The 25257-nt window shown below is 30.3% G+C and overlaps 2 protein-coding genes and 1 long non-coding RNA gene across 9 annotated transcripts in view; 2 read left to right on the forward strand and 1 right to left on the reverse strand.

Moving 5' to 3' along the window:
• Positions 1-10062, forward strand: part of LOC141454485 (uncharacterized) — a 125532-nt gene extending 115470 nt beyond the window's left edge. For 2 of the 3 annotated variants that reach the window (XM_074128747.1, XM_074128746.1), the window contains exons 6-9: positions 1644-1840; positions 5702-5866; positions 6357-6441; positions 7245-10062. In XM_074128747.1, coding sequence (XP_073984848.1) covers positions 1644-1840; positions 5702-5866; positions 6357-6441; positions 7245-7462 — 665 coding nt within the window. In that variant the 3' untranslated portion in view covers positions 7463-10062. Of the gene's footprint in view, positions 1-1643; positions 1841-2113; positions 2233-5701; positions 5867-6356; positions 6442-7244 lie in introns of all 3 variants that reach the window. The other variant, XM_074128748.1, reaches the window with a different exon arrangement.
• A 252-nt stretch (positions 10063-10314) lies between these two features.
• On the reverse strand, positions 10315-24869 carry LOC141454489 (uncharacterized). 2 transcript variants are annotated; one of them, XR_012458742.1, is made up of 4 exons: positions 24630-24869; positions 18399-18636; positions 12251-12426; positions 10315-10962 (listed from the first exon to the last, which is right to left on the reverse strand). It is a non-coding gene; the product is annotated as an uncharacterized lncRNA (long non-coding RNA). The 2 variants fall into 2 exon arrangements; XR_012458743.1 differs by lacking the exon at positions 24630-24869 and adding an exon at positions 23577-23706.
• The window catches only part of LOC141454484 (uncharacterized), a 31926-nt gene continuing 30642 nt past the window's right edge, over positions 23974-25257 (forward strand). For 3 of the 4 annotated variants that reach the window (XM_074128741.1, XM_074128742.1, XM_074128743.1), the window contains exon 1: positions 23975-24211. The gene's annotated coding sequence lies outside the window, so the exon portion shown is untranslated. Of the gene's footprint in view, positions 24212-25257 lie in introns of all 4 variants that reach the window. The other variant, XM_074128744.1, reaches the window with a different exon arrangement.

Raw genomic sequence — 25257 nt, forward strand, 5'->3', positions numbered from 1 at the left:
AATATTATTGACAGGCCTTGGTTATTTCTCTCCCCCCACCCCAAGTGTATAACCCTCCCAGTATATAACCTCCCCATGGGACAATTTGTCTTGTTTGTATGACTGGTCACCGCCCACTCATTATGCACATCTTCATAAATCTGCCCCCAGTTACATTTTTTTTTTTTGAAAGAGAGAGAATATCTTGAAACACACACTACGACAATATGTTCCATCCTCCGGAGCAACCCTTGTCTTGGCATTCCTAGTAACGCCCCTGTTTTTAACTAATCATACCCATATCAACACTTAAGTTAACACATTCTACTTATTGTAATAATAATAATACTGTTCGCGTTTTTAAAAAACAAAATTTTTTAAAGGAAATGTAATTTTATTTTTTAATTTTCTTATCTTTGTTTATTGAAATAATTTCGACTGATTTACGCAATCGGACTTTTTGTTTACGCAGTTTTGGTTTACTTGAAAATTTATTTTTAAAGCCTCAACCTAATCATAACCTAAAAAAAATTGATGTGAACATTCACATGATTTGCTATTATTAACTTATACATTTTTTCCGATTCAAAATTGTATAACATATTTAATTATTTCTGAATTCAGACTATAATTATTATTTAGACTGAAAACAGCGTTAATAAAGACCTACCTTCCTTTGCAAGACCATCGGCAGCTTCATTCATTCACCCCTAATAACCTGACATCGATTAGAATCACTTTTTTTTGTGCACGATATAATTTTTAAAGCTGCACGATAACAATGTTTCTTCTTTCGAAGGGTAAGAGAAAGTAATAATAATAAAAAAATTATTTGCACCTAGGCTACACTCTACCTTGCTCAACAAGGTGTTGCATCTGGAAGCCAGAAGGTCACAACGTGCTGACCCAGCAAAGAGAGAAGCTTAAATGATTTGGGGCGCTAATGGCCTCATTAGTTGATGCGCCAAAATTAAAATTATACAAATATTCCAATATAATCACTACAAATATCTAATTACTTCAGATACAAAGATATGTATATGTTTTTTTTGTGATCTTATTGCCAGCTGTAACGTAAAAGCAAAGTGCCCCTTTTTCATATTTGTTTCATTGCGCGCGCTTTGTTGTGAATTGTTTACATCTTAGAAGGAAGGTAAAGTGAGGTTAATAATGTAGTCTTACACACATTTAGTGTTGAAAGTTAATCTTGTTTTGTAATAACACTATATTATAGAAATCGACTATAAAAACCTATTTATAATATTGTTAATAGGATTAATTTGACACAGTATCTGTAAACCGATTTATTCTAAAACAGAAAATCGGTTTATATAGTCAATTTCTATAATATAATGTTATTACAAAACAAGACTAACTTTCAACTCTAAATGCGTGTAGTACTGCTTTATTAACCTCACTTTACCTTCCTTCTAAGATGTAAACAATTCACAACAAAGCGCGCGCAATGAAACATATGAAAAAGGGGCACTTCATTTTAACACATATTAAAAGAATTACTCATATAGATGAATCATTAAAAAAATGTGAGTCACAGCATTATTTAATTATGTCCAAAATAACACATTAGGGAAAAATAAAAAATAAATAAATAAATAAAAAAGTAGGATTTTTTTTTTTTTTACAAAAGCGGTTATGACCCCTAGGTGATGGCTTAACAGATTATAGCAGTGAACAAGAAGTAGAATGTTATACAGAAGGCCGTGAATGTGTCAACTGTGGAGCGATCAGTACCCCATTATGGCGGAGAGACGGCACTGGCCATTATCTCTGCAATGCTTGCGGATTATATTATAAAATGAATGGAATGAACAGACCATTGGTGAGGCAACCAAGGCGCTTGGTAAGACCTCAGACTCAACTATTAACCGAATATATATTCTATAATCTAAATGAAATCTTTCTTAGCCAACTATTTATTTAAATATTATCAATGATTTTTTTTTTTTTTGTATTTTGTATATTTATTTAAATATTTTAAAATTAAAAAAAATGTTGGCTAAGAATGAAATATCGGTTGTTGAGGTTGTTTGGGGTCTTCTGAGAGTAAAGGGGCCTGTTGTAAACCGCACCCCCGCCTGGGCTATTTACAATGATGACTATAACTCTGTTGCAGTGGCATCAACACCAGGCGGTGGTGAGGTCTTCAAGAGTTCCCTCTACCAGAATGCCCAAGCTCTCTACACCAGACCACAGGTATCTTCTACTTACGATGAAAAACCAAGCAGGAGACTGGTAAAACATTTTTTTAAATTTTATTTCTATCTTTTATTCTTTATTCTCTTCAAACATTTTCAATGCTTTTCATATTTTAAGAATTTTTGTTACTTTTAGAATAATATAAGATTATGCTCTGAAACTATGAAATTAAATAAAGCTTAATATACGATAGGGTGCACTTAGCAAGAAAGAATCTATTTAAATGAAATAAGTTCTTAGTATGTGAGTAATATTTACAACCTTGCCAACTGTGCTTCGTAAATAATGGTAAAAACAATGGCGTTTCTTATAAAGCATGTTATTTAAATCTAATTGCTATATTCGGCCGCTGCAGTGCTGCTGTCGGCATTCAGCGCATGCTCGCTGTGTACCTACATCTGTCAGTAAGAAAGCAGACGCTATAAAGGAAACATACGACCGTGTTTACCTCGTATTTGTGAGTATCCCAATTGAGAATCCCGCCGACTGTAAAATGTAAAGCGCTGTGCTTCGTTTTCATCGTGCTAAAGATGTGAAAGCGGCTAATGTTGCTACCACCAGTTAACAATAAAATTGCCGAAAATAAATTCCACCTAACATAATCCAGCATAAACATTATGTAAATTGATTAAGGACATTTTGAAAACATACATTTAAATTGGTGGAAAGCTGCAAATATTTTATTAGTTCTAAAGAGAATTGAAGCAAAGTCTAGCCACTTCTTCAGTGTTCTTGGTGTTCCTAGAGTATCATCACCTCTGCGTAACGTTCCTCAAGTCGCACACCTTCGGTAGCTTACAATGAACCTGAGGTGCTCGGCTACGTGCCCAATAAATAAGTGCTACTATCAGCACAACAAGAAATACAGGTCAGTAACAATTAAGGCCTACGTCACAATAAATTTGTTTTTTTTTTTAAATTCACATCCAGATGATTTTTAATTGCAAAGAGATAAAATGAGGAGCTATTCAATAAATCCAATGATAACAGTAGATGTGTTTAATAATTCATTTCTCTTTGCTTAAAATTGCTGTTAGTGTCTGGATGGACTAATCGTTCATTGAATTAAATAAATATGTCATTGATTAATAACTAAAATATTGCAATAAATATAAATCAAACCGCGAGTTCCAAATAGGTCGTACCTCTACAGGAGTATTTGCTTACAAAAAAAAAAATCAGCATTTCAAAGGTCTGGCCGGTACTATAGAATTTTCAGCAAAAATAAAGCTGAAATTTTGTTCATAAGAGCAAAACTTCAATTTGTAGACAGTTAATGGAATCGAACTTGCTGGAGAGCTTCGATGAGCCTCTAGGTAATTTTTATTAGATGCCACATTAATAACCTCCTCACGGTAATAAAACCTTATCCTTAAGACTTTATTTCAACCGCTAAGAATTGATTGTGAATGAACAGTAAGCAAATTACAAGTAACTTTCAACGAGTGAAATTAAGTAGATATTCCTCGGTATGTTATTTCGAAGGTACACACATCTTTAAAAACAAAAATTAGGTAAGTTCACCGTCATATTTAGGTTTGATCCTAAAAAAATATATCTTCTTGTGGTGAAGATTTGTGTTAGAATTTGGCAACCATGACCCGGATTCTAGTTCTCAGTTCAGAGATTTTTTCTTACTAAGAACTTCGAACAGTACTGTCCAATTTGTACACTGTACTGTGCTAAGAAATAATAAAATTTAAAAGTTAAGCTTTCAAAATAAATAACTATATCAAATTTGTATGAAAAGTAATTAGATTGCTTCTAAATTAAGCAAGCTCTTGAAGAATAAAACTCAGGACTTCGCGGTTTCAATTAATAAAGTTTAAAGCTAGAAAGTGCTCAAGTCATAGTCCAATAAATATTTATATATTTTTTACAAGTAAAAAATATTCGAACTTTAAACATAAAATTCGAATAAATCAATGTATTCAAATAAATTACCTTTGAGCGGAAAAGAAAATTGACTTCAGCTTTCCCATGAGAATGAGCAGTAACTCTTGTTTTACAGCATTTCTAAAAATTAAATAAAATTAGCAGAAGATAGGAAAAACTATTGAGCAAAACATTATTGAATAAATGTACAATTTTTACAGCTATTTTACTGTATAAAATAAGCAAGGAATATACAAGAATTTTAGAACTTTTGAAGTACAACATTTTAAAGTGAACGCACAGTTAAAATATATTAAACAAAAATAAGCTATGGAAAGATATTTGAACATTAATGTTCACTGTCTTTAACACACATTTGAACATGTACAGCTGTAACACGAAATCCTTCTTTCATACTATAACCTTCCTTTAACTGTTTATGGCAAGGTGTAAGCTTGAATTTGATTTTGAAATATTGATCTTGTTTGGGTTAATGATTAATAATTGATTATCAATTTATAATTTATAATAAAAAAAATTATATATTTTTACTAATTCAATGTCTTTAAAAGATTAAATAAATTGTAGTTAAGAAAGGTAGTCTTCAAACAAACATGAGTCGCCCGTTATATTTTAAAGCTAAGCAGTCTTATTGGTAGAATTTAAAACCAAAATTCACTACACGCTTTCTTTATAAAACATAAGAAAATAAAGCACAAGAAAAAATTAAAACGAAACACAACAAACAAAATTAAGAATAAAATCAAATTATTAATAATTGTAAGGGGCGGATCTAACTCCTCCAAAACCTAACACTTTCTAAGAAGAAAATCTAAGAAACATCCTACATTGTGTTGTTGTTGTTTTAGTTAAAATTCTTAAATTTAAAGTTGCTGATTAATAATGTTAAAGGTAAAAGAAACAAAAAAACAGTTGTTTTAAAAATAAATTTGAAAACATGAAATTGATATCAGCCCGTAGAATTCAAGAACTTAAATCTTTCAGTTAATCTGATGTGAGAAAAAAGACAAACCAAAGATATTATAGTCTATAAAAATATTCAATAAGTAAGTAAATTGCAGGGTTTGAAAAAATAAAAATGGTTATGTAGTAAATTTGATTTTGTGTTACTTTTTGGAACAACTAAAAATAAGGTAAATAATAAGTGATAACCTGTAAATATTTTCTGGTAGTTGCTTTTTGTGGTAAAATAACCACCATTTCACTAGGATTAATGAATAATTTAAAATTATTGGGCGATCAACAGAAAATTACCTTTGCACAAATAACCTTTTCTAAGGGAACACCGACATTAGTACGTAAAGTGAACAATTACAGCGCCACATGTTTAAAAAACATTCTCTGGTCTTAAAAATTATTTATCTTTATAACTTTTTTTTAATTTTGATAGTTTCAGAGTAGAAATCTATTCGATTTGATTAAAAAAAATTGTTATAATAATATCTAGCAGTTTATGTTTTAGTTTTTCATCTCGACTAATTTTCTTTATTGAAAATTAGTCTTTTGAATTTATCTGATTAACCTAACTAAACTTTAATTAGAACAAAACTTTGAATATTCAATGTACAAATATTAATTACTCCGTTCCTGATTGCTTCTGTTATTCTAGTCGGCATCAAGAAGAGCTGGTGTTACATGTACTAACTGCAGTACTTCTGCAACATCTCTATGGAGACGAAATACCCAAGGAGAACCAGTATGCAATGCCTGTGGTCTATATTTTAAATTACATGGTGTAAATCGTCCGTTAGCCATGAAAAAAGATAGCATCCAGGTAATTGTTGTTATATATGATCCAAAGTTCTTCATTTTTTTAACTTAGATTTTAATTTTATAATACTTTTAACATTTCTAAATGAATAAGCATAGACTATGAAGTTTTGGGGAATTATATTATATAATTATAGGAATTATATTCCCAATGCTTGAAATCCAAGACCCATTAAATTAAACGCATTTCCAATTCTCTTCTTGGAGGTGGGTAAAAGGCTTCGGCGCTTAAACTTCACATGCTGTCGCGCCGAATTTAGTGTACGCTAGCCACTCAGTTAATCCTCTCCCTAGTGGCTTAATATATAATAATAAATCTCACTAACCTTTATATATATTTTCTGAAAATGGGAGACTATTTTGTTAAAACGGAAAAAAACTAAAAAAGAAATAGGCAAATATCTTAAAATAAAAACAATCACATATATCTTATTTAGATTAAAACTGTTAAAATTACCTTTTTAATAAATATTTTAAATTAATTACCATTTCAGACGAGAAAACGAAAACCTAAAGGTAGTAATAAGAATGCAACTGCGCACACCACATCTAGAATGCTCAAACTGGAACAACACAATGGTAATTCAGTTTTTTAATGTTTTTATTGCTTTTCGAACACTTTATGAAATAATTATAGATGAAAAATCTACAATGATTAAAATAACTCAAAATTTAGAGGGTAGTCAAAATCACCCCATTTTCCGCAATTTTCTTAAACTAATTTTTCACACCAAAAAGTTTTGATAAGTTCATGGAATGTGTCGATTTTGGGGAGGTTATAGTGCACTGCAACCTTGGTACATTTATTGTGCCTCCTAGATTAGCTATTGTGCCTTCAAAATTAGCTCTTCATAGTGGTCTCTCCTCGAGTTAAAACCTAAGAAAATGCTCAGAAGCTAAGAGAGTGTTTATTCTCCTACATCTGGCAACTGCCTAGGATTTTAGGAGTTATTTTTCTTTAACTTGGTATACTTATGTGTATATGTAAAACTATAACTTTGATCTGAAAATTTTTTCTTAGATAAATTCATTTAAGAGTACTTTCGGTAAAAAGTTTGAAACCTACTAGGTGCCATTTTTGTGAAATCTAAGATCTTATCTCTTGCATACAGTTAAGGAAGGTCAGAATATGCAATTAAAATTCCAACTCTGCCATAAGGTGAATTGGAGGTCTCTTCCATCTTCCCAAAAAATCTGCAGGTGCTTTTACGATCTAGGACTACAATATTTTACAGATATATATCGAGCCCTGTTACACTCCTGTGAGAAAACCCGTCAGATTTAGATAAAATATCCGTTAGTGATTGCTAAAATTTCTTAAGTAGACATGTTTAATTTCTTTTTATTTACTTATGATTTTTTTTTTTTTTTTTTTTTTACAGGTTTCAGTGATCCTCGTTCAACTGTACCAAATATTACAAACAATTTAGCCTATCCAATATATCCAGCCCATAGTTTATCATACATTGAAATGGCAACGAAACATGATCTAGGTGTACAAAATATTGATTCGCCACATATTGTCACTACGCATAACAATAATAACAATAATAGTAGTAATAATAACAATAAACAAGACAGGCCATCAGTACTTGTATGACTAGATCATTAATAAAATTGGCCAAAAATGTAAGTGATGGTAATTGCTTATTTTAATTTTATGTTAAAAATTATTATAATTTCATACCTTGATTTCAATTTGTAAATAATTGAAGAATCTCATTTTTTGTTCAAGTTTTATGTAATATTGTAATGGTATTATTATTTATTACCATGTGTAATCGCCTGAATTGTTACTATTTGATTTCAAAATTTAAACTGATTAAACATAACCTGAGAAAAGCTCTCATTGTTGTCATGAAAGGTCTGCAAGTGCTATCTAGTGGGAAGTTATGAAATCAAATTCATGTTTTTTTTTTTTTATTTTACAAGGAAATTTAATGATACTCTAGAAAACTACCAATTTACACTTCATATTTTAAATTTATAGAGATGAATATTTTCCAAAAATTACTTTCCATGCCTTAGGGGCGAAAATATAATATTCGCATCCCAGAATATTGTAAAATATTAGTGTAAATAATTTTTCTTTTGTCCTTTTCATGTTTCTTAAAAAAAAAACAAGATTCCCCTGATGATTTGTAAATATTTTATTATTTATGTATTATTATTATTTTCATTAAGTTTTATTAGCCTACAATGAAATCATATAAATTCAAGATTAAATGATTTTTACCACAAAAGGAAAGTAGTTTAAACATTGAATTTTGATTATTTATTTATTTTTTTGTTGTGCAATTTATCTAAAAAATATTTAAATAAAATATTTTGTACACTTTTTATGATGTTTTGAAAATATTAAACTCAGAAAAGTATATTATGTATGTTCCAATTTAATTAGATTTAATTAAATTATGTAATTATTATTTTATTTTTAGTTTTCCTTATTACTTATTTTTAAGGAATTATTGTAAATAATCTAATTTTATAGTTCTTTCTGGGTGTAATCCATACGTGAACATTCCAAGAAAGTACCTTATTTTGAAGGTTTTACTGTATTTAAAGTTATTATATTATTGATTTGTTAGTAATTTTATTTTTTGTTTATAAACAAATTATTGCAATTTGTAAATTGCAACAAAATGCAGTTAGAAATACCAAAGATATATAGTAGTTTACGAAAATCCAATTGTTAAAGTATAACTTCCAATTGCTTTAGTTTTTTTATTTTAACTTCTTTAGATGTCGTTTATTGGAATTTCTTGAATTAGTTAAAAGAAATCTATGCATTTTTCTCGATTGTGTTCTAGAATTACCTTTTTTCTTTGGGCGTAGCTAAGGTATACTACAAAGGTATAACAACAGAACTAGCATTTCGAGTTCTTTTAAAGTATACCCAGGAATTTACAAATAAACTAGCAAACATTTTGCGCATTGGAAATTTTGTGATCAGTTTTGTTGAAAACGCTTCGAATTTTCTTATCACTTAGTTATTCACTTCGTAACAACTCAAAAAGTATTTAATCGTTAAAGTTCGAAAATCTCCCCCTCGTTTTTACTAAAATTCTTCCCTAATGTCTGTTCATTCGATGAATTAATGTTAATAGAATCCTGTGAGTCGTAGTCTCAAATTCAATTATGAAATTAATCTGAAAATGGCTGGCGTGAAATTTAAAATTGCCTGTCAGTCTGAGTACTTCTTAGCGTTTCTTCCATTAATTTCAGAAAGAAAAATTATTTCATTTTATCCTAACACTTGACTTACATATATTATTAATTTGGAAACATAAAACCACAATATTTTTTGAGATAACTTTGTTCCTCTGCAGAAAAAATTTCATTAAAATCAGAAAAAAAAAGAAATATCAAAACACAAAAACAGGTTTTTAGGCGAAGAATTTGAAATTTCTATTATACTTTAGAATTTATTGATTCATTCTTGGGATTTTCATTTACGAAATTAAAATTTAAGCAAGACATTTCTAGAATGAATACAAGGCAAAAAATGTAGATGTTTTTCATTATCATAACATTTGGAATTCTTGAAGGCCTTCGCAGCAAGTAATCTATTATTGCTTTCAATTTAAATAATATTTACTTTTGTAATATTAAAGAAGTAAAAAATAACTTTCTTAACGAAATCGTAAGATAAATTTTAATGATTTTTGAACTTCACTGACCTTTTGTCTAAAATTTCAGTAGAGCTTTAAATTTCAAATTCACTTACAATTCGCACACTTCTATGTTTTACTTCTTCAAGCTAATTATCAATAATCAATAATCCCAGTGATTCTAATTATTACATTGTCTTTGTAGGATAAGAAGTATTATCGTACAAAAAATAATATAAAAACAGATGCCCCAAATTAGTTTTTCAGTAATAATCTGAAATTATTTAAATAATTATTTGTAAGCGAATATAAAATGAATTTATAAAAGTAAATTATTTTCTATCATTGACTTTTTTAAGCAATTAGTAACTCCGTATTCAGAATTTAAAAATTCCAGTTTAAATGTTTATTTTGTCCTATAATATTTTTGGATTTTTTTTAACTGTACCTATATTCTTTTAACTGCAGTTAATTCTTTAACTGTGTAGTTAATTCTTTTTTTTAAATTTGTAAATATTTTATAATGTATTCACATCTAAAAATATAAGTCCTTTTTTGTTTGTGTTGTAAATATATATTTTTAAGAGTTCTCTTTCTTTTATTTTTCCTTGGAAATTTAAATATGTTGAATAATACAAAATTTTACAATGCACGGATTTTTTAAGAGTGTCTAACCAAAAAATAAATAAATAAAAAAGATATGTAATTTTACCTCTTATTTATATGATGCAAGAAACGTCAAGCCAGAGATACAAAATCTTTTTGAGTAAAAATCTCGTTGTTTGTCTCCTTTGAAGTAGAACTGTATTTGGAATTTAGGAAGTAGGTAAAAAATGAAAGCTTTTCGATTTTAAATAAATTTATTAGTTTTTTTTTATGTATGTTCTATTAATATTCCAAATTTATATGGCATTGTGATTGACTGTTTTCTGCTGCCATCTTTTGGTTTTATCCGCAGGTACTATTCTGTGGGGTTTTTCCTATACAAAAACAAATACTCCACTCTAGCTTCACCTCTGGTAAAAATACATGTGGAAGCATCTTATTCAGATCATTCATTAGTTTTCGTTACAAAATTTGGGAAAATCAATGGCCACTACCAAATGTAAACGTAACAAAATGGCACTTTTTAGTTCTTGGCAATTAGATTTTAAACTAAAAATAGTTAACACCGAGTATTCTGTATACGCAATATGTTTTTGTTACATTAGAATACATAAATATTATATTTCTCTTCAACTTCTAATAAAGCATTATGGTTTTGCTGCTGTATGATGTACAAAGTTAATTTAAACCTGAAGATCTTGCGGGCTAAAGATTCTCAAGGTTCTGTTTTTGAAGTTTTACTACATGTCACATTAGCGGTACACTCTAGAGAAGAGGTTTCCTTCACAATGATTCATGATGAATTAAGTGATCATTCTTTACAAATCGGCCAATGGTTCACAGGTTTGACTCCTACTTTTGCATTACTCCCTTTATAGTTAATCTGTAATAATTAAAAAAACGAAAGCATTAATTTATGTCAAGTTTATAGGCGAGGCTTCACGTCTCACTACCAAATTAGGTGTCTTAGAAGGGGCGGAAGCCACACTTTAGATAGATTATTAATTAATAAAAAATATTTTAAACAAAATATGATCGATCCCATAAACGTACTCATGTACCGAAAATAAGTCACAATTGATCTCATCTATTTTGTTTTAAAATAGCATTTTTAAGTACCACTTAAATAAGAAAAATTTTCTAATAAATTTGAATGTAAAGGTTCATCTTTGAATTTCAGGTTATAGATGTATTTGCCTGTTTGCTAAAGGTTTAAGTACAATGTAATGCTATCTAGCGACAATCTTTAAAACTAATAGTTTTAAAAAACGCCGCTAGGTATCACGCTAATGCATTTTTGGACGTTTTTATTTTTATTCTTAATTATAATATTCCTAGATTTCATAAAAAATGGTTGGTGGATGTGTACTGGTTTACAATGTATTTCAAAAACAATAAGTTGCAAGAAGTTAAAACTTAAAATTTCAAATTGGTCTTAACTAGGAACAAATTGGTTACTAACTGAGCGAATAAAATTCTTTAAGCACAAAAGACCAATAATTTTTATTTCTAACACTATTTTTGTGAAAAATTCAATTAAGGATTACTTTTTTAGAAGAATTTGTAGGCTCACTTCTGAAGTGTATTCAGTGTATTTAATGGTCCTGTGCCTTATAAGTATATTTTAAGGGATACTTCAATATTTCGACGAAATTGTAAGATTAAATTGATTTAAGATTTATTTAAGATTGAAGCGAAATGCTTCCTTTTTGTAAACTGAATAATGCTTTTAAGAATTAAGTATTTTCTTAAATTTTGGGAGCTTAAAGATGGTTAGGTTACTAACATAAGATTGTGCAATGTTAATTCTATTCTCATCAGGTTTTTACAATTAGGATAATCTTATTTTCTCTCTCTCTCCTTCTTGGCCAATCGCTAAAACATTTGTTCCAGACTGAAGGGACCCACTTCAAGCTTTTCCGTGACGTAAATAAGAGAAAGTGGCCTTGAACACTAAGGACCTTGCACTAACTTGCCAATCTGCCCTTTGTCGTAGTATTATTCTTAAATTATCTGCCCTTTATCGACTATTCCAAACAAAAGCTCTTGGTTATACTTATTTCTTTCTATTTTGAAAAACATTTTAAGCCAGTGCAGTAAATAAGAGGTTAAAAACCGATGACTCATCTAGATAAGATACCAACATAATCTAAAGGATTAAATTCAGCGACCTTATTGTTCCTCAATGGTGCAAAGAACGGCAGCCTTTTCAGTAGAATGAGATTAAATAATATTTTTTCTAATACGCATCTAAGGAGTTACTGGTCAATACAATGTTTTGATCATCCGATTAGACTAAAGCTCAGTAACATAGCGCACCCTGGGTAGTTTAGAGGTCGAAATCCCCCTGGAAAAATGAAAAAATATATATAAATAAAGTATTCTAATAATAAGGTATAAAACAAGTGAATGTAACATAGTCTACAAGAACTATCTAGAAAATTCCTGCTCTAAGACAACATTAAATGGCTTAACTATTTTACATCTGCATAGAAACTAGATTCTAACTGTTGTCTGCATTCTAAACATAATTCTGTAATCTAAAAATTGGACATTAGTTTAGATTATATCAGAGGATGTAGATGTTAGTCATCCTATAAAACCACCATGAGGAATTTGTTGTAACATCCTCAAGCCTTATTTTTGTAGAATCTGGAATGGAACTCCTGGGCCAAGCTTTATGGCGCTAGTTTTTCTTCTCCAAAGACTCGAAGTCATTGCTTGCCCACCATATTGATAGAAAATACCTAATACGGTTTGTGCCCTTTCTTATTCTTTCTGTCTAACCTGCAAAGGCTATCCTATTTACAGGTCCAGGCGATGAAAATGGTCTATAGGATTCGTTGAAGTAATTTCTTAAATCGATTTACGTGATTGGCTAATAAAATCAACTTTTTTGACGGCCTGTGGTACCCATTGCTATGACTATTTGTGATGTTCTCATGCTTTGTTGATTGAACTATTGCAGTATTTACTTCACCGTAAACAGTTTTTAGTACTTGGAAGATACTATGGAGAGCCAGACTTATTATCTTTTCATATCCGGACATCCAGAAATTATATTCTTGTCATTATCAGAAGTCAATCTTGACAGTTCCATCCTCCTTAAATTATCTTCGCAGGTTCTGGATAGCCACCTGGATATCTAAGATAATCACGACTCTAGGATTGGTTATTCTTCTCTTTTAAACACAGCAGCAAAATATATTGTAACTAGTAATTCTATCTGGAATGCCTACCGAGGTTATAACCTCTCGAATTAGCGCCAAAAACTTTACGTTTACCTAGCCAGGAGCAGCTCCAGAACCATAACAGTATCGTAAGTTTAAAGTACCTACTAAATTTTCAATTACCTTCAATAAACTAATGTTTATTTTGTAGTTCTAAGATGGCGTTTAGCTTAAATTATTTTGTAAATAAGATCTCATAAAAAGAGTTTTTTATGTTATAAGTATCTTAAATGATGGAAAAACTTTAAAAATTAATGAATTCTCACAAACGAATCCCTCTTTGGAAAACAATTCTTTGAAACCACAAATAGTTCAAAAGCCAGAAAAAGGAGTTAAATGTGAGACCACTATTTTTTTCATTGGATCTTATTTTTGATTACTAATATTATAATTTGTTACATACCTATAACTAGACAAATAGTTATTTATTTAACAAGTGTGGGAAGTAGTACTTTTCCTCACCCGAGGCAGGGTTTGCACGCACGAGCGAGCGAAGCGAGGCGAGTGCAAGTGCAAATTGCCGAGTGTGAGGAAAATACTTAACACTCGAGTTAAATATTATATTTTTTCTGCAACCATTAGATTTATTAACTAAAAAAATTAAAAATTTAATTTTTACAGTCTACAAAAAGTAATTTATTTATTATAAACATTTATTGTTATATTACAATTATTTACATTACTTACGTATTTACATTACTTATTACATTTTCTGCTGTTTCTTTTATTGATGGAGAAGTGTTTTCTAAACAGGAATCACTAGAATCCATTTTAAATTTCTATAAGGTAACTCTATAACCTTTTTAACTGTTATAATTAAAAATATCTAATTATTTATTAAAGTATTATTTTTATTTCTATATTCCTTTCAATTTTTATTTTATTTTTTAATATTCGTTTTTTAATTATTTAAATAAAATAAATTTAAATAAGCTTATTAGAGTTTTACAGAAAAAATTTATGTTAATAACAAAACTTCTTATTTCAAGGAAGCACAATAAAGTTTTTCCACTCACTTGTGCGGAAAGTGACACTAATGGGAATTTCCCCCCACTAGTGTGGGAAGTTGGGCATTACACAGCTGATTTTAATTGAGTAATGAGAACTTCCCTACATGGTTGCAGAAAAACATATTTTTGATATAATTAATTAATTTGAATTTTTAATATAATCGACCCAACCATTTTCAAAAAATATTTTTTAAAAACTTAAGTAGCTTCTCAATACTGGAAATCAATTGACCAACACAAATTTTTAACTGTTTTAATTTTGTATTTCTTTTAGAGTAGTTAAGTACTTAAACTCTTGGTATTAGTAGTTGAACGATGTAAAAATAAAATTTTAAAAAACCTTGATAATTATTAAGAACGAATATAATTTTGAGAAACTGAATAAAATACGGCGTAATATCATTTCAAACATTCTTTTGCTCTATTTTTTTTTACTTATTTTTTATTACAGGAATTATATTAATATGGGAAGAGTTTTACAGTGTAGTTTTTATGAAACATCCAAGGTGTGATTACTTATCTAGAATACATTTTATCATTAAACAAATATTTGTGCGGCCCGTATATATCTGTCCTCACGCCTTGTTATAGTTGATAAACACTGAGAAAGTAACAGTATAAAACTGTATTATTAACTTACAAGTTACTGGCCATATTGTTTATTAAATTCGTAATTTTTTTTTAAATAAATTTAATACACCTGGCGGAATAAGTAGAGTAAACATTGGTTAAGTAAGTTCCCATTTTTTAAAAAAATGCTCAACTCCATACTTTCCGTTTTAAAAGGAAGGAATGTTAAGATGGTTAAGTAAATAATTCTTTTCCGAGTTGTAAATACCTGAACAACATTCTTTCAGCATTTCGATTGTTCTGAAAAAAAGTGAAGTACGTCCACCAACGATGAGACTCGCTTTTACCAATCCTTTTACATTAATTCGAGCATTAACACGGCTAATTGGAGACAAACTTTTGTTTAATGCGTATAAATTTGTTGAAATGTAAGATGGTTTAATCAGGATTGTAAAGCTAGAAAATAAATCTTCAGATCGGTAGTTTCTTGTCAAAAGTGTCCTTTCTTTGTACTGAACAATCTAACATCTAAATACGAAACGTTTAAACTTTATCATGGCACTCTGTTATCTGGAACATACAAAATTTTATCTTTTTTTTTTTTTTTTATCAGTAAAACCATTGTCTGCATTTTTCTTTTTTAATTTTTGGACATCAGAGATACCTGTACAACACTCTACACTACTCTGTACATATGCAGTCGATACAGCCATACTAGCCGCAAGTACACATCCTACATCAGCTTCATACAAGTTACAGACACATTTACACAAAATAGAATCCTGGGCGGATTAAAATGAACCCACAGAAATGCCGGCATGCCACGTTTACTCTCCGGCGGGGCTCCTGTCCACCTGTCCTCTTCAATAGCAATCCTCTTCCTTGTACTGATCTGGTGCGCTACCTTGGGCTCTACATAGACAAACGACTTACGTGGAACCCATATACTAGATCTTAAAAGACAAGCAATGACGAAACGTGCGAAACTGCTTTACAGATTACTTGGACGACGCTCCAAATTACCCATTGAACTAAAACGCTTGATATACAGTACTATCCTCAAACCTATATGGACTTACGGCCTAAGCTATGGGGTTCAGCCAAACCTACAAACATACGGACAGTACAAGACATTTCAGACAGATAGCTGACGCTCCTTTCTACGGTGACTAACCTCACTCTTCACAACGACCTCAACAGTCCCTTTATAGACCAACTCGCTAAGACTAAATACCAAAAATTCCATACCACTCTCTCGTACTAGCTCTAATCCTCTTGTACTGTCTCTCGCTTCTTCTGACATCCCTAATACTCTTCGCCGACTGAATCGCCAGTGGCACCGCGACTTCCTTGAGGTCTGAAGGCCTAAATTCTACTATCTCTCCTCTCTTCTCCATGCATTCTTTTCTCTCCTGTAGATAGTGCTACCGCTGGGTAGCTTCTCTCCTCCAGCTCTTCCCGCACCAGTTCATCATACTCTTCATATTTACTTATTGTACACGATGTATACAGATTGTAAATTACAAAATAAATAAATTTAAAAAAAAATTTTGGAGTACACGAAATTGGGAATCTCAAATAATACCGTTTTGCATAGTATGTAAATTGATGTGCCCACTAATTATAAGTGTTTTATCAAATCTTCAATAAAAATAATCATTATTGATGTGATTTATGCTAGCATCACCTCTAATCCATAAATCTCATAATTGTCTACGGAGAGGACAGCCTCTTTCTCTGCATAATCCAACAGAATTTTTTGGGCCACCTATAGTTTAAACATGTCCAAACCTGTTTGAGAGCAACGTGCTGCTGGTATCAACCTTTCTTTCCAAATCTGTTTGTATATTACTTCTTCTATCTCTTAAAAAACTAATAATCGTTCTCGATTCCTCTGGATGAGTGCCACAAAGTCAGTACTACATGAGGTCATACTCTCTTCATAATAGACTATAGACTATCTTCTTTCTTTCATAAAATTAAATGTAAAACCTTTTCCGTACTCAGAAATTACATGTTTAGCTTTTCCGAATTAGAAAGAAAAATTCAGATCACGATGAATTAAAATGTGTATTAGCCTAAATAGATTAAGTTGGTAGCAGTTCTTGGTTGTTGTTGTTCATAGATTTTTAACATTCTCGAGTTTAGATGAGTAGAACTTCCATAACTATTACTCTCGCATCCCCACACTCACAGAATTGTAGTAACCATTGTATCCCTTCCTTGAGAAGAAGCAAAACTGCCCAGGATACCTTCCTTGACATTTCTCTAAGCATTTGACCGCATATGCACCCAGGATTATCCTAGAAAATTTCTTCAATTCTTTCTTCTAATTACAACTTCACTTATAATTAATATTCTTAGTGAACGCTATTTCCAAATTATCCAAGACATTTTCCTTTTCACCTATATTTCCCATCCCTGCTGGTGTCCCGGAAAAACCATTGGAAGAATCAGATACCTGAAAATCTGGTGTAAAGGCTCACACGACTAACTCTTGCTTCAGTTTACCAGTGGTTGATAAATTTATGCAGTCATAATTAAACATATTTTTGAAGAGAATAAGAAAAAAATGTATTTCTTTAAAAACAATCTCTGTACATTGATGACTCATAATAATAAAGTAAATTCATTACGTAATAATATATTAATAAAATTTATGAAGCTAAGTATGACGTAATCCCCTAACATTCAACCATAAATACATCAGAAGTAATCCCATTTGATGGAGTCGTCATACAAGTGTGCAGTTTTTTTTCCAACTGCAAGTTTTATTAAAAGTTTATTTAAATAATGTTTAGAAAACCTAAAACTGTACATAACTTACGCTTGAGACCATTTGGTGTCGATTTTATTTACTTAAACATACGAGGTGATAAATTTGTATAAATTTAAAATAAAATGCTTTACAGCAATAGTCTCGTTATTTAATAGCCACACCTCGTATGTTTATCAAAAGCGGACGTTCATTCTATCGTTGGAGTCCAGCTTGCTCAGAGAAGCCACGCTTTTCAGCTGCGTTTTCCAAATTTGTTCCTCCCCAAAAAAATTTCAGCCGTTCATTGATCATTAAAAAAAGATATTTGGCATCAAACATTTGTTCGCACATCTCAATTTTTATTTATAAGGACTATAATCTCAATTTGAACAAAGCTAACGAAAGCCCATTGCTCCAACTTCTTTCTATGCATAACCTTTGCTTAATATTTTGTTGGTAAAAACATAAGAGAAATGCAAGCATAATATTTTAACCTGTAACTAGTAGAGTCGCAAACTCTAAAGAACAGGCTAGTTCAGGACTCCCGAACTCAGCCGGCGGCAAGATCCCGTTTATTACAGTGAAAAGTGATCAAACATTTTGCAATTTCACCACTTCGCTGGTTTTTATGTTATTAATCTTCATTTTTTAATTTATAACCGAATGAAACCTCAATAAATTAATTACAAAGTTATTATAAATAACTAGAAATAAATTCAATCGTTAACTTTCCCTGATCTTTAGTACGTACCTCATTTCTTTTTCTACTTAGCGTTCATTTACTGGTTGATTGTTTTAAATTTTTATTTTCACAGCCTAGAGTTCCTTCATCAAGACATATTTTTTGGCCCTCTTTCCACCATTACCTTCGCGATTCGCTTCCAAATCAAAAACGAATGATTCCATACATCGGTGCCGGTCTGCGGTTACAGTATTCTCTCCATACAGACAACACTCCTCATCATCGGACGGTGAGATGTAAGTGGCTCCTAGGAAGAGAAATAAACAAAATTAAACATAAATTCCTGATATTCTAACTGTTAAGAATAAACACAATACAATCTTATAAGGGCTGTTCGCGATTTTACTCTCTTTTAATAGGGTTATCTACGAGGGTCGTTTGAAAAGTCCGTGCAAAAATAAAAACTACTTAATTTTTTGGGGTAAACCTTTTTTATTTTTCAACATAGTCTCCTTTTAGGCTTATACACTTCGTCCAACGCTGCTCTAGTTTGTTGATCCCTTCCGAATAATAGGATTTGTCCAAGTCTGAAATATAGCCATTCGTTTCTGCAATCACCTCCTCGTTTGAATAAAATCTTTTTCCCGCTAGCCATTTCTTCATATTGGGGAACAAATAGTAGTCCGAGGGAGCCAAGTCTGGAGAATAGGGGGGATGTGAAACGAGTTGGAACCCTATTTCCATTAATTTTGCGACCACAACTGCTGAGGTGTGAGCTGGTGCGTTGTCGTGATGGAAAAGGACTTTTTTGTGGGCCAATCGTGGGCGTTTTTCTTGCAGCTCGGTTTTCAAACGGTCCAATAACGATGAATAATATGCACCTGTAATAGTTTTACCCTTTTCCAGATAGTCGTTGAAGATTATTCCTTGCGAATCCCAAAAGACAGTCGCCATAATCTTTCCGGCCGAAGGAACGGTCTTCGCCTTTTTTGGCGCAGATTCCCCCTTGGTAACCCATTGTTTAAATTGTTCTTTGGTCTCAGGAGTGTAGTGATGTTTCATGCGAAACGACGCTTAAAGTCCTGCGGATTCTTCTGGAACAGCTGCAAACCGTCCTTGCAACACTTCACACGATTTCGTTTTTGGTCAAGCGTGAGCAATTGCGGCACCCATCTTGCGGATAGCTTTGTCATGTCCAAATGTTGATGCTCGTACTCCATCGCTTCGCTGGCAACACAGTAGAAACTAGGTGAAAAATTAAGTAACGGTAGAAGTTTAATTAATTCTATAAATCATATTCCTAAACGGAAGTGTGCAGCGAATGGATTATTTTTATCAAAACCTCTTTGGAGCAGTCTTTTATTACTCAGCTCACTTGTTAAAAAGAAGTATTACCAACAGGGTATATTTTCAAAAATAAGAAAAACCTTGGAATTTTGAATGATAATTTCTCATTTTGATAATGTTTTATTGTTTAGAAATCGTCACTTCGGCCACTACTAAATATTCACATTATAGTAAACTAGGGTTGCAAACTGCCCTTTTTTTGGAAAAGACAATCCTTTTTTAACACCTGGTTGTCCTTGTCCTTTCTTAAATTGGGAAAGGACGCCTTTTGTCTTTTTTTCAGATATTATTCACACAAATCTAATTTATTTTATTGTATTTTTGATTTAAGTTCTGATTTCCGAGATTTCTTCATTTGGCGTGTTGTTTTTCTGTTCTAATTGAACTGAATAGGTCAACAGGTTATTGATGTAACGATGAACAAAATGCAAAAAAATGGTACTGGAATTGATGATTCTGATTAATTATGTTCTTATGATAGTTGAATTCATTTCATAATGCCGACGCTGTTTTGAGGCCTACTTTTTTTTGCAATTAATCACAGATTTCTGCATCAATTTTTAAAATAACCCCCATGCATTGTACACCTTTCGAAAGGTGATTGTATGTAGATGTTTTTCATGAATAGTGCACGTTTTAAACTTATATAATATTTTTGAGAAAAATGAAGTCGAAAGTTTTTGGAAAAAAATAGAAACTTGCAATTTCTTATGTTTGGGCCACAAAGTGAAATACTTGATATTATTATTTTGAAATATAAATTAACTTATTTAAAAGGAAATTTAACCTTCTTTCTAATGAGCTTATTGAAATTGCTGTAGCTTTAATAGTTTGAGAAATACAGACAACTGTTTGCTAAAAAGTATTAATACTTTGAAAAAACAAAATTAAAAATATCTATAAAACGGAGCCGAATCGAGCCATAGTTTATATAGAAATTTTTGTTGCAAACGATGCCCAGAATCGCCTCCCGAAGTAACGGTAGTCTTATGCTGTACACCCTATATATTCCCGGGCCCCAATATCCTTTCGACTGCCCTGAATATACCTAATATTTTTTGGGTGTCCTTTTTTGGAACTTTATAGAGTTGGCAACCTAAACCCTATCAATTTTTGTTTTTCAATTTTAGGGTTCTTAGAGAACGGTAATCTTAAGTATCCTTTTAAAGTATCTCAAGAATAAAATTTTGCAGATCTTATTTTATTAGATTAAAAGGATAATAAAAAAGTATTCTAGCTTTTCAAATTTTGTAGAAAGTGGGTTAAACAGAAATGTGATTTTACAGAGTTGATTTCTGAGATTTTTTTGAAATAATCTTTAAAAACAAAGCAAAAAGTTTTTATTAAATCAATAATGACTTTTATTTTAAAAATTTACTGTGAAAATAATTATTATTTATGCATTTCTGTGTTGTTTTTTTTTTTAAAGAAAGACATTTTGTTACAGGTTGTGAAAAAAAGAAGGCAGGTTATTTTGCTATCTCCTCTAATTTTACTATTATTGTCAGTAAGAGAAAATGAATCTTTGAAAATTTATCGATTAGATTTTTTGACCAAAAAAGATGTGCGAATTCATAAACAATTGCCTTTTTCTTTTTTGCAAGGTCCTTATTTTAGTGTAGGATCGATATCTTCGTCGAACATTGAATATTTCTCGTTAATATAGGAAATCTGAAAGTTCCAATTTACCCAAACAGTAAATCAGTTTTAAGATAAGACATTTATTTTGAACTATTATTATATTAAACATTTCATTATTATCTTTTTTCTTAACTTAATCTTAAATGAATAGTTGTAAAGAATAAATTGTTTACTATTACTTAGTAAAGTGGAAATTCGTAAACATTTATAGTCTAAGGAAAACTTAGAGAAGGGTTTATTGTAGGGCAAAGGGAGTGGAAAGAATTATTTCAAGGGAATGAGTCATCATCCTTTGCTATCTCTAAAAGGTCATTTTCTTTTCCAAATTCTGATTATCTCTTCAAATACAAAAATATCCGGGCACTCATATTAAATTCTATTTTGTTCTTCTGTCTAATAAGAACTTTAATTCCAACTTTAGACATTATCTGTAATTTAAAAAAAACCTATATTAATCGCTTACTTCGAACATATAGATTAAAATATTAATTGATATTATTATAACTATTTCATTCAGTGGCGTAAATTGTTAATCTAATAACAAATAATTAAACATTACAACTTATATCCGAAATTTAATAATTACTTTAAACTTCTAAAATAGCAATCACATATACGAGCTTAAATTGACAACGAGGAAGTGGCTTTATCTGTGGAAATCAAATCTTTCTAAATAAACTATGTAGCTAGAGAGACTTTTTTTTTTTTTGAATAGGGTTTACTTTTTCTTTTATATTGCGATTTTCCCGAAAAGAATCGAAAGAACAACGTACAGAGTACAAGTAATTTTTCCGTTTTTATTTATTTTTTTTTTTTCATTAAAAAATTTAATTTATGAGCTTCGGCAGAATTTTGGAATTATGCTCAATTTAATATATTTATTTCTATAAAGCGCCAACAGCTTAAAATTTTACAAAAGCTAAATATTCGGCAAAAATTTAAAATAAGAAGAAAATTTATCTTTTACAGAGCACCACTACACTCTATAACCAAATTTAACCGATTAAAACTAAAGAAGATTTTGTATTTTTCTCTTTTTTCTGAATCTCTACATCGAAAACTAGCCGTCCTAATGTGTATAATATACGCTTGGCACAAAACTACAATGTTAGAAACTAAAAATAAGGAAACTCCAGTAAAACTAAAGAAGATTTTGTATTTTTCTCTTTTTTCTGAATCTCTACATCGAAAACTAGCCGTCCTAATGTGTATAATATACGCTTGGCACAAAACTACAATGTTAGAAACTAAAAATAAGGAAACTCCAGTAAAACTAAAGAAGATTTTGTATTTTTCTCTTTTTTCTGAATCTCTACATCGAAAACTAGCCGTCCTAATGTGTATAATATACGCTTGGCACAAAACTACAATGTTAGAAACTAAAAATAAGGAAACTCCAGTAAAACTAAAGAAGATTTTGTATTTTTCTCTTTTTTCTGAATCTCTACATCGAAAACTAGCCGTCCTAATGTGTATAATATACGCTTGGCACAAAACTACAATGTTAGAAACTAAAAATAAGGAAACTCCAGTAAAACTAAAGAAGATTTTGTATTTTTCTCTTTTTTCTGAATCTCTACATCGAAAACTAGCCGTCCTAATGTGTATAATATACGCTTGGCACAAAACTACAATGTTAGAAACTAAAAATAAGGAAACTCCAGTAAAACTAAAGAAGATTTTGTATTTTTCTCTTTTTTCTGAATCTCTACATCCAAAACTAGCCGTCCTAATGTGTATAATATACGCTTGGCACAAAACTACAATGTTAATTTTCAAAAATGCAAATGGAAAAATCAGATGTTACATTCAACCGATTTTGTCTTATCGTGTACATATTAAAGTTTCTTATTTACACTAACTTACAATGCGTAAGTTTATAAATTTAAAGAAACAGTTTTTTCAGGGCATTTAAACCAATTAAATTTATACTTTCTGCGTGTTTTCTTTTTGAGTTATTTGGACCACATACTCTAATATTTTATATTGAAAGTTTGCCACAATTATTTTTCCTTATTCTAGTAAAAAAAAAAAAAATAAAAAGATAACCAAGATTATAATTGGAAAAAGCCTTGTGACAGTTACACCCTAAATTTGAATTTTAGTTTAGTCAAATTCTAAGTTTGGTTTTACTGAGATATTCTATTTTTAATTTCACCTAAATCTTTAATAATACAAAACAAATATTAAAATTTTAACCAAACCTAGAAATGCAGCAATTTTCAACGTATAAGCGAGGAGAATTATTTGAGGACTTACTAGCGTCACCATGGGATTTAAAACACAGTTCCGCCTTCTTCAACACTAGATGCTGGTAAAGAAATGGATACTTCGTATCTCAAATGTAAGATATGTATGTATGATACATTATCTGGACAGATTATGGATACAGTCATTGATATGGTACAGAAATTTTTTAAGATAATCTTTATTGCTCAGTTGATTAATTAAAGATGGGCAATTTACAAGAGAAAATAATATCTATTACAAGCTTTTTTAAGGTAATGTATTTTAGAAAACGAATATATAGTGAGACTTAACAATTAATTTGTAACTAAAAAAAAAAGAAAAAAAAAAATATTTATAATTTGAAGTGGAACCAACGCGCTAACGGACATTTAGGAGAGGGGGCCATCAGAGATAAGAAATTTCCCAAAGTAGAAGCCAGTCCATATTCAGTACTTCACCTGTGTCTAGTATTTTATTACTTTTAAAAAATTTTAACAATTTTTTTTTTGTTTTCCTCATCAAAACAAAAAACTACAAAATTTTTAATTGAAACATTAAGTTCTATCGATATATACATTCATTAAATTAAATTACTGATAAATCGATATTCTATGCTATATTTTTTTAAAAACCACAAATTTTATTATTAATTAACAATTATTCAGGTAAGTTTTTGATTTTTTAAAACATTATTTTTTGTATATTTATTGTTGCATGGTGTTCCAGCTTTAAATTGCTTTTTTAAATTTGCCTTTGCAATGTTTTAGAATTTTAAAATGCTTTGCTACGTCCAATCAAAAATAAAATAAAATATTAAATAAATAAGAAAATTATAGGTTATTTTAAACAATTTCTAATTTAAATAAATTATATAGATAATTATGTATTTATTTATTTATTTATTTAAAAAGATCTTAAATTGCCTCATAATTAATAACGACTATATTTTTTAAAAAAGTAAGCAATCCCCTCTTAAATTGTTTTTAAAAACTACGTTGCGTGATTTTAATTGGAAATTTAATGGCCGCCGCTGTATGAGCCTAAATAAAAAAAAAAAAAAAAAAAAATAAGGTAAACACTTACTAAAATGTTCATATCCTTGTTCACTCTTTATTTGATCCCATGTTTTTGTCACAAGACACTTTACCGAGGCACTTCACCACACAATACTCGTTCTCCGGGCACTTTGTCACCTCATGCTTGGCCATTTGTATCGCTGAGACGGTAAGTTTTTTCCCTGAGCTCCAACAATGTAGTAAGGTCACCGTTGAACTGGGCACGAATAATAATACCTGAAATATATGATAACTCCTCTCTGCTGGGGTATATGATAATATGTTATCAAAAAAAAAAAAAAGGCGTTTGTGGGAAAAAGATATCTAGAAGCAAGATATAGATTAAAATTATTGTAGATACAGACACAGGGCAACAACAAATTTATAACTTCATAGATTATCACCTCTCCGTATCTCGTTGCAAACAAAAAAGATAAATTTTTGATAATAATAATAATAATAAAAAAAAAAATTGTATTTACAAGTTGTATTCTGGCTTTAGAACGCGAGACAAAGAGATTGGGCTGAGCGACTGTAATGTATCAAACCTGGTCGCCATCTTTGGTTTGGATTTCGTATTTGTGTTCACCGCACAATTTTTAGTATTTAATTGTTGAAAACAATTAATAACTGTACTAATATCTATTTTTTTTTTT

Source organism: Rhodnius prolixus, unplaced genomic scaffold (genome assembly GCF_049639745.1).
Source record: "Rhodnius prolixus isolate KJV_2025 unplaced genomic scaffold, Rpr scaffold_9, whole genome shotgun sequence".
In the NCBI taxonomy this organism is placed as follows: Eukaryota; Metazoa; Arthropoda; class Insecta; order Hemiptera; family Reduviidae; genus Rhodnius; species Rhodnius prolixus.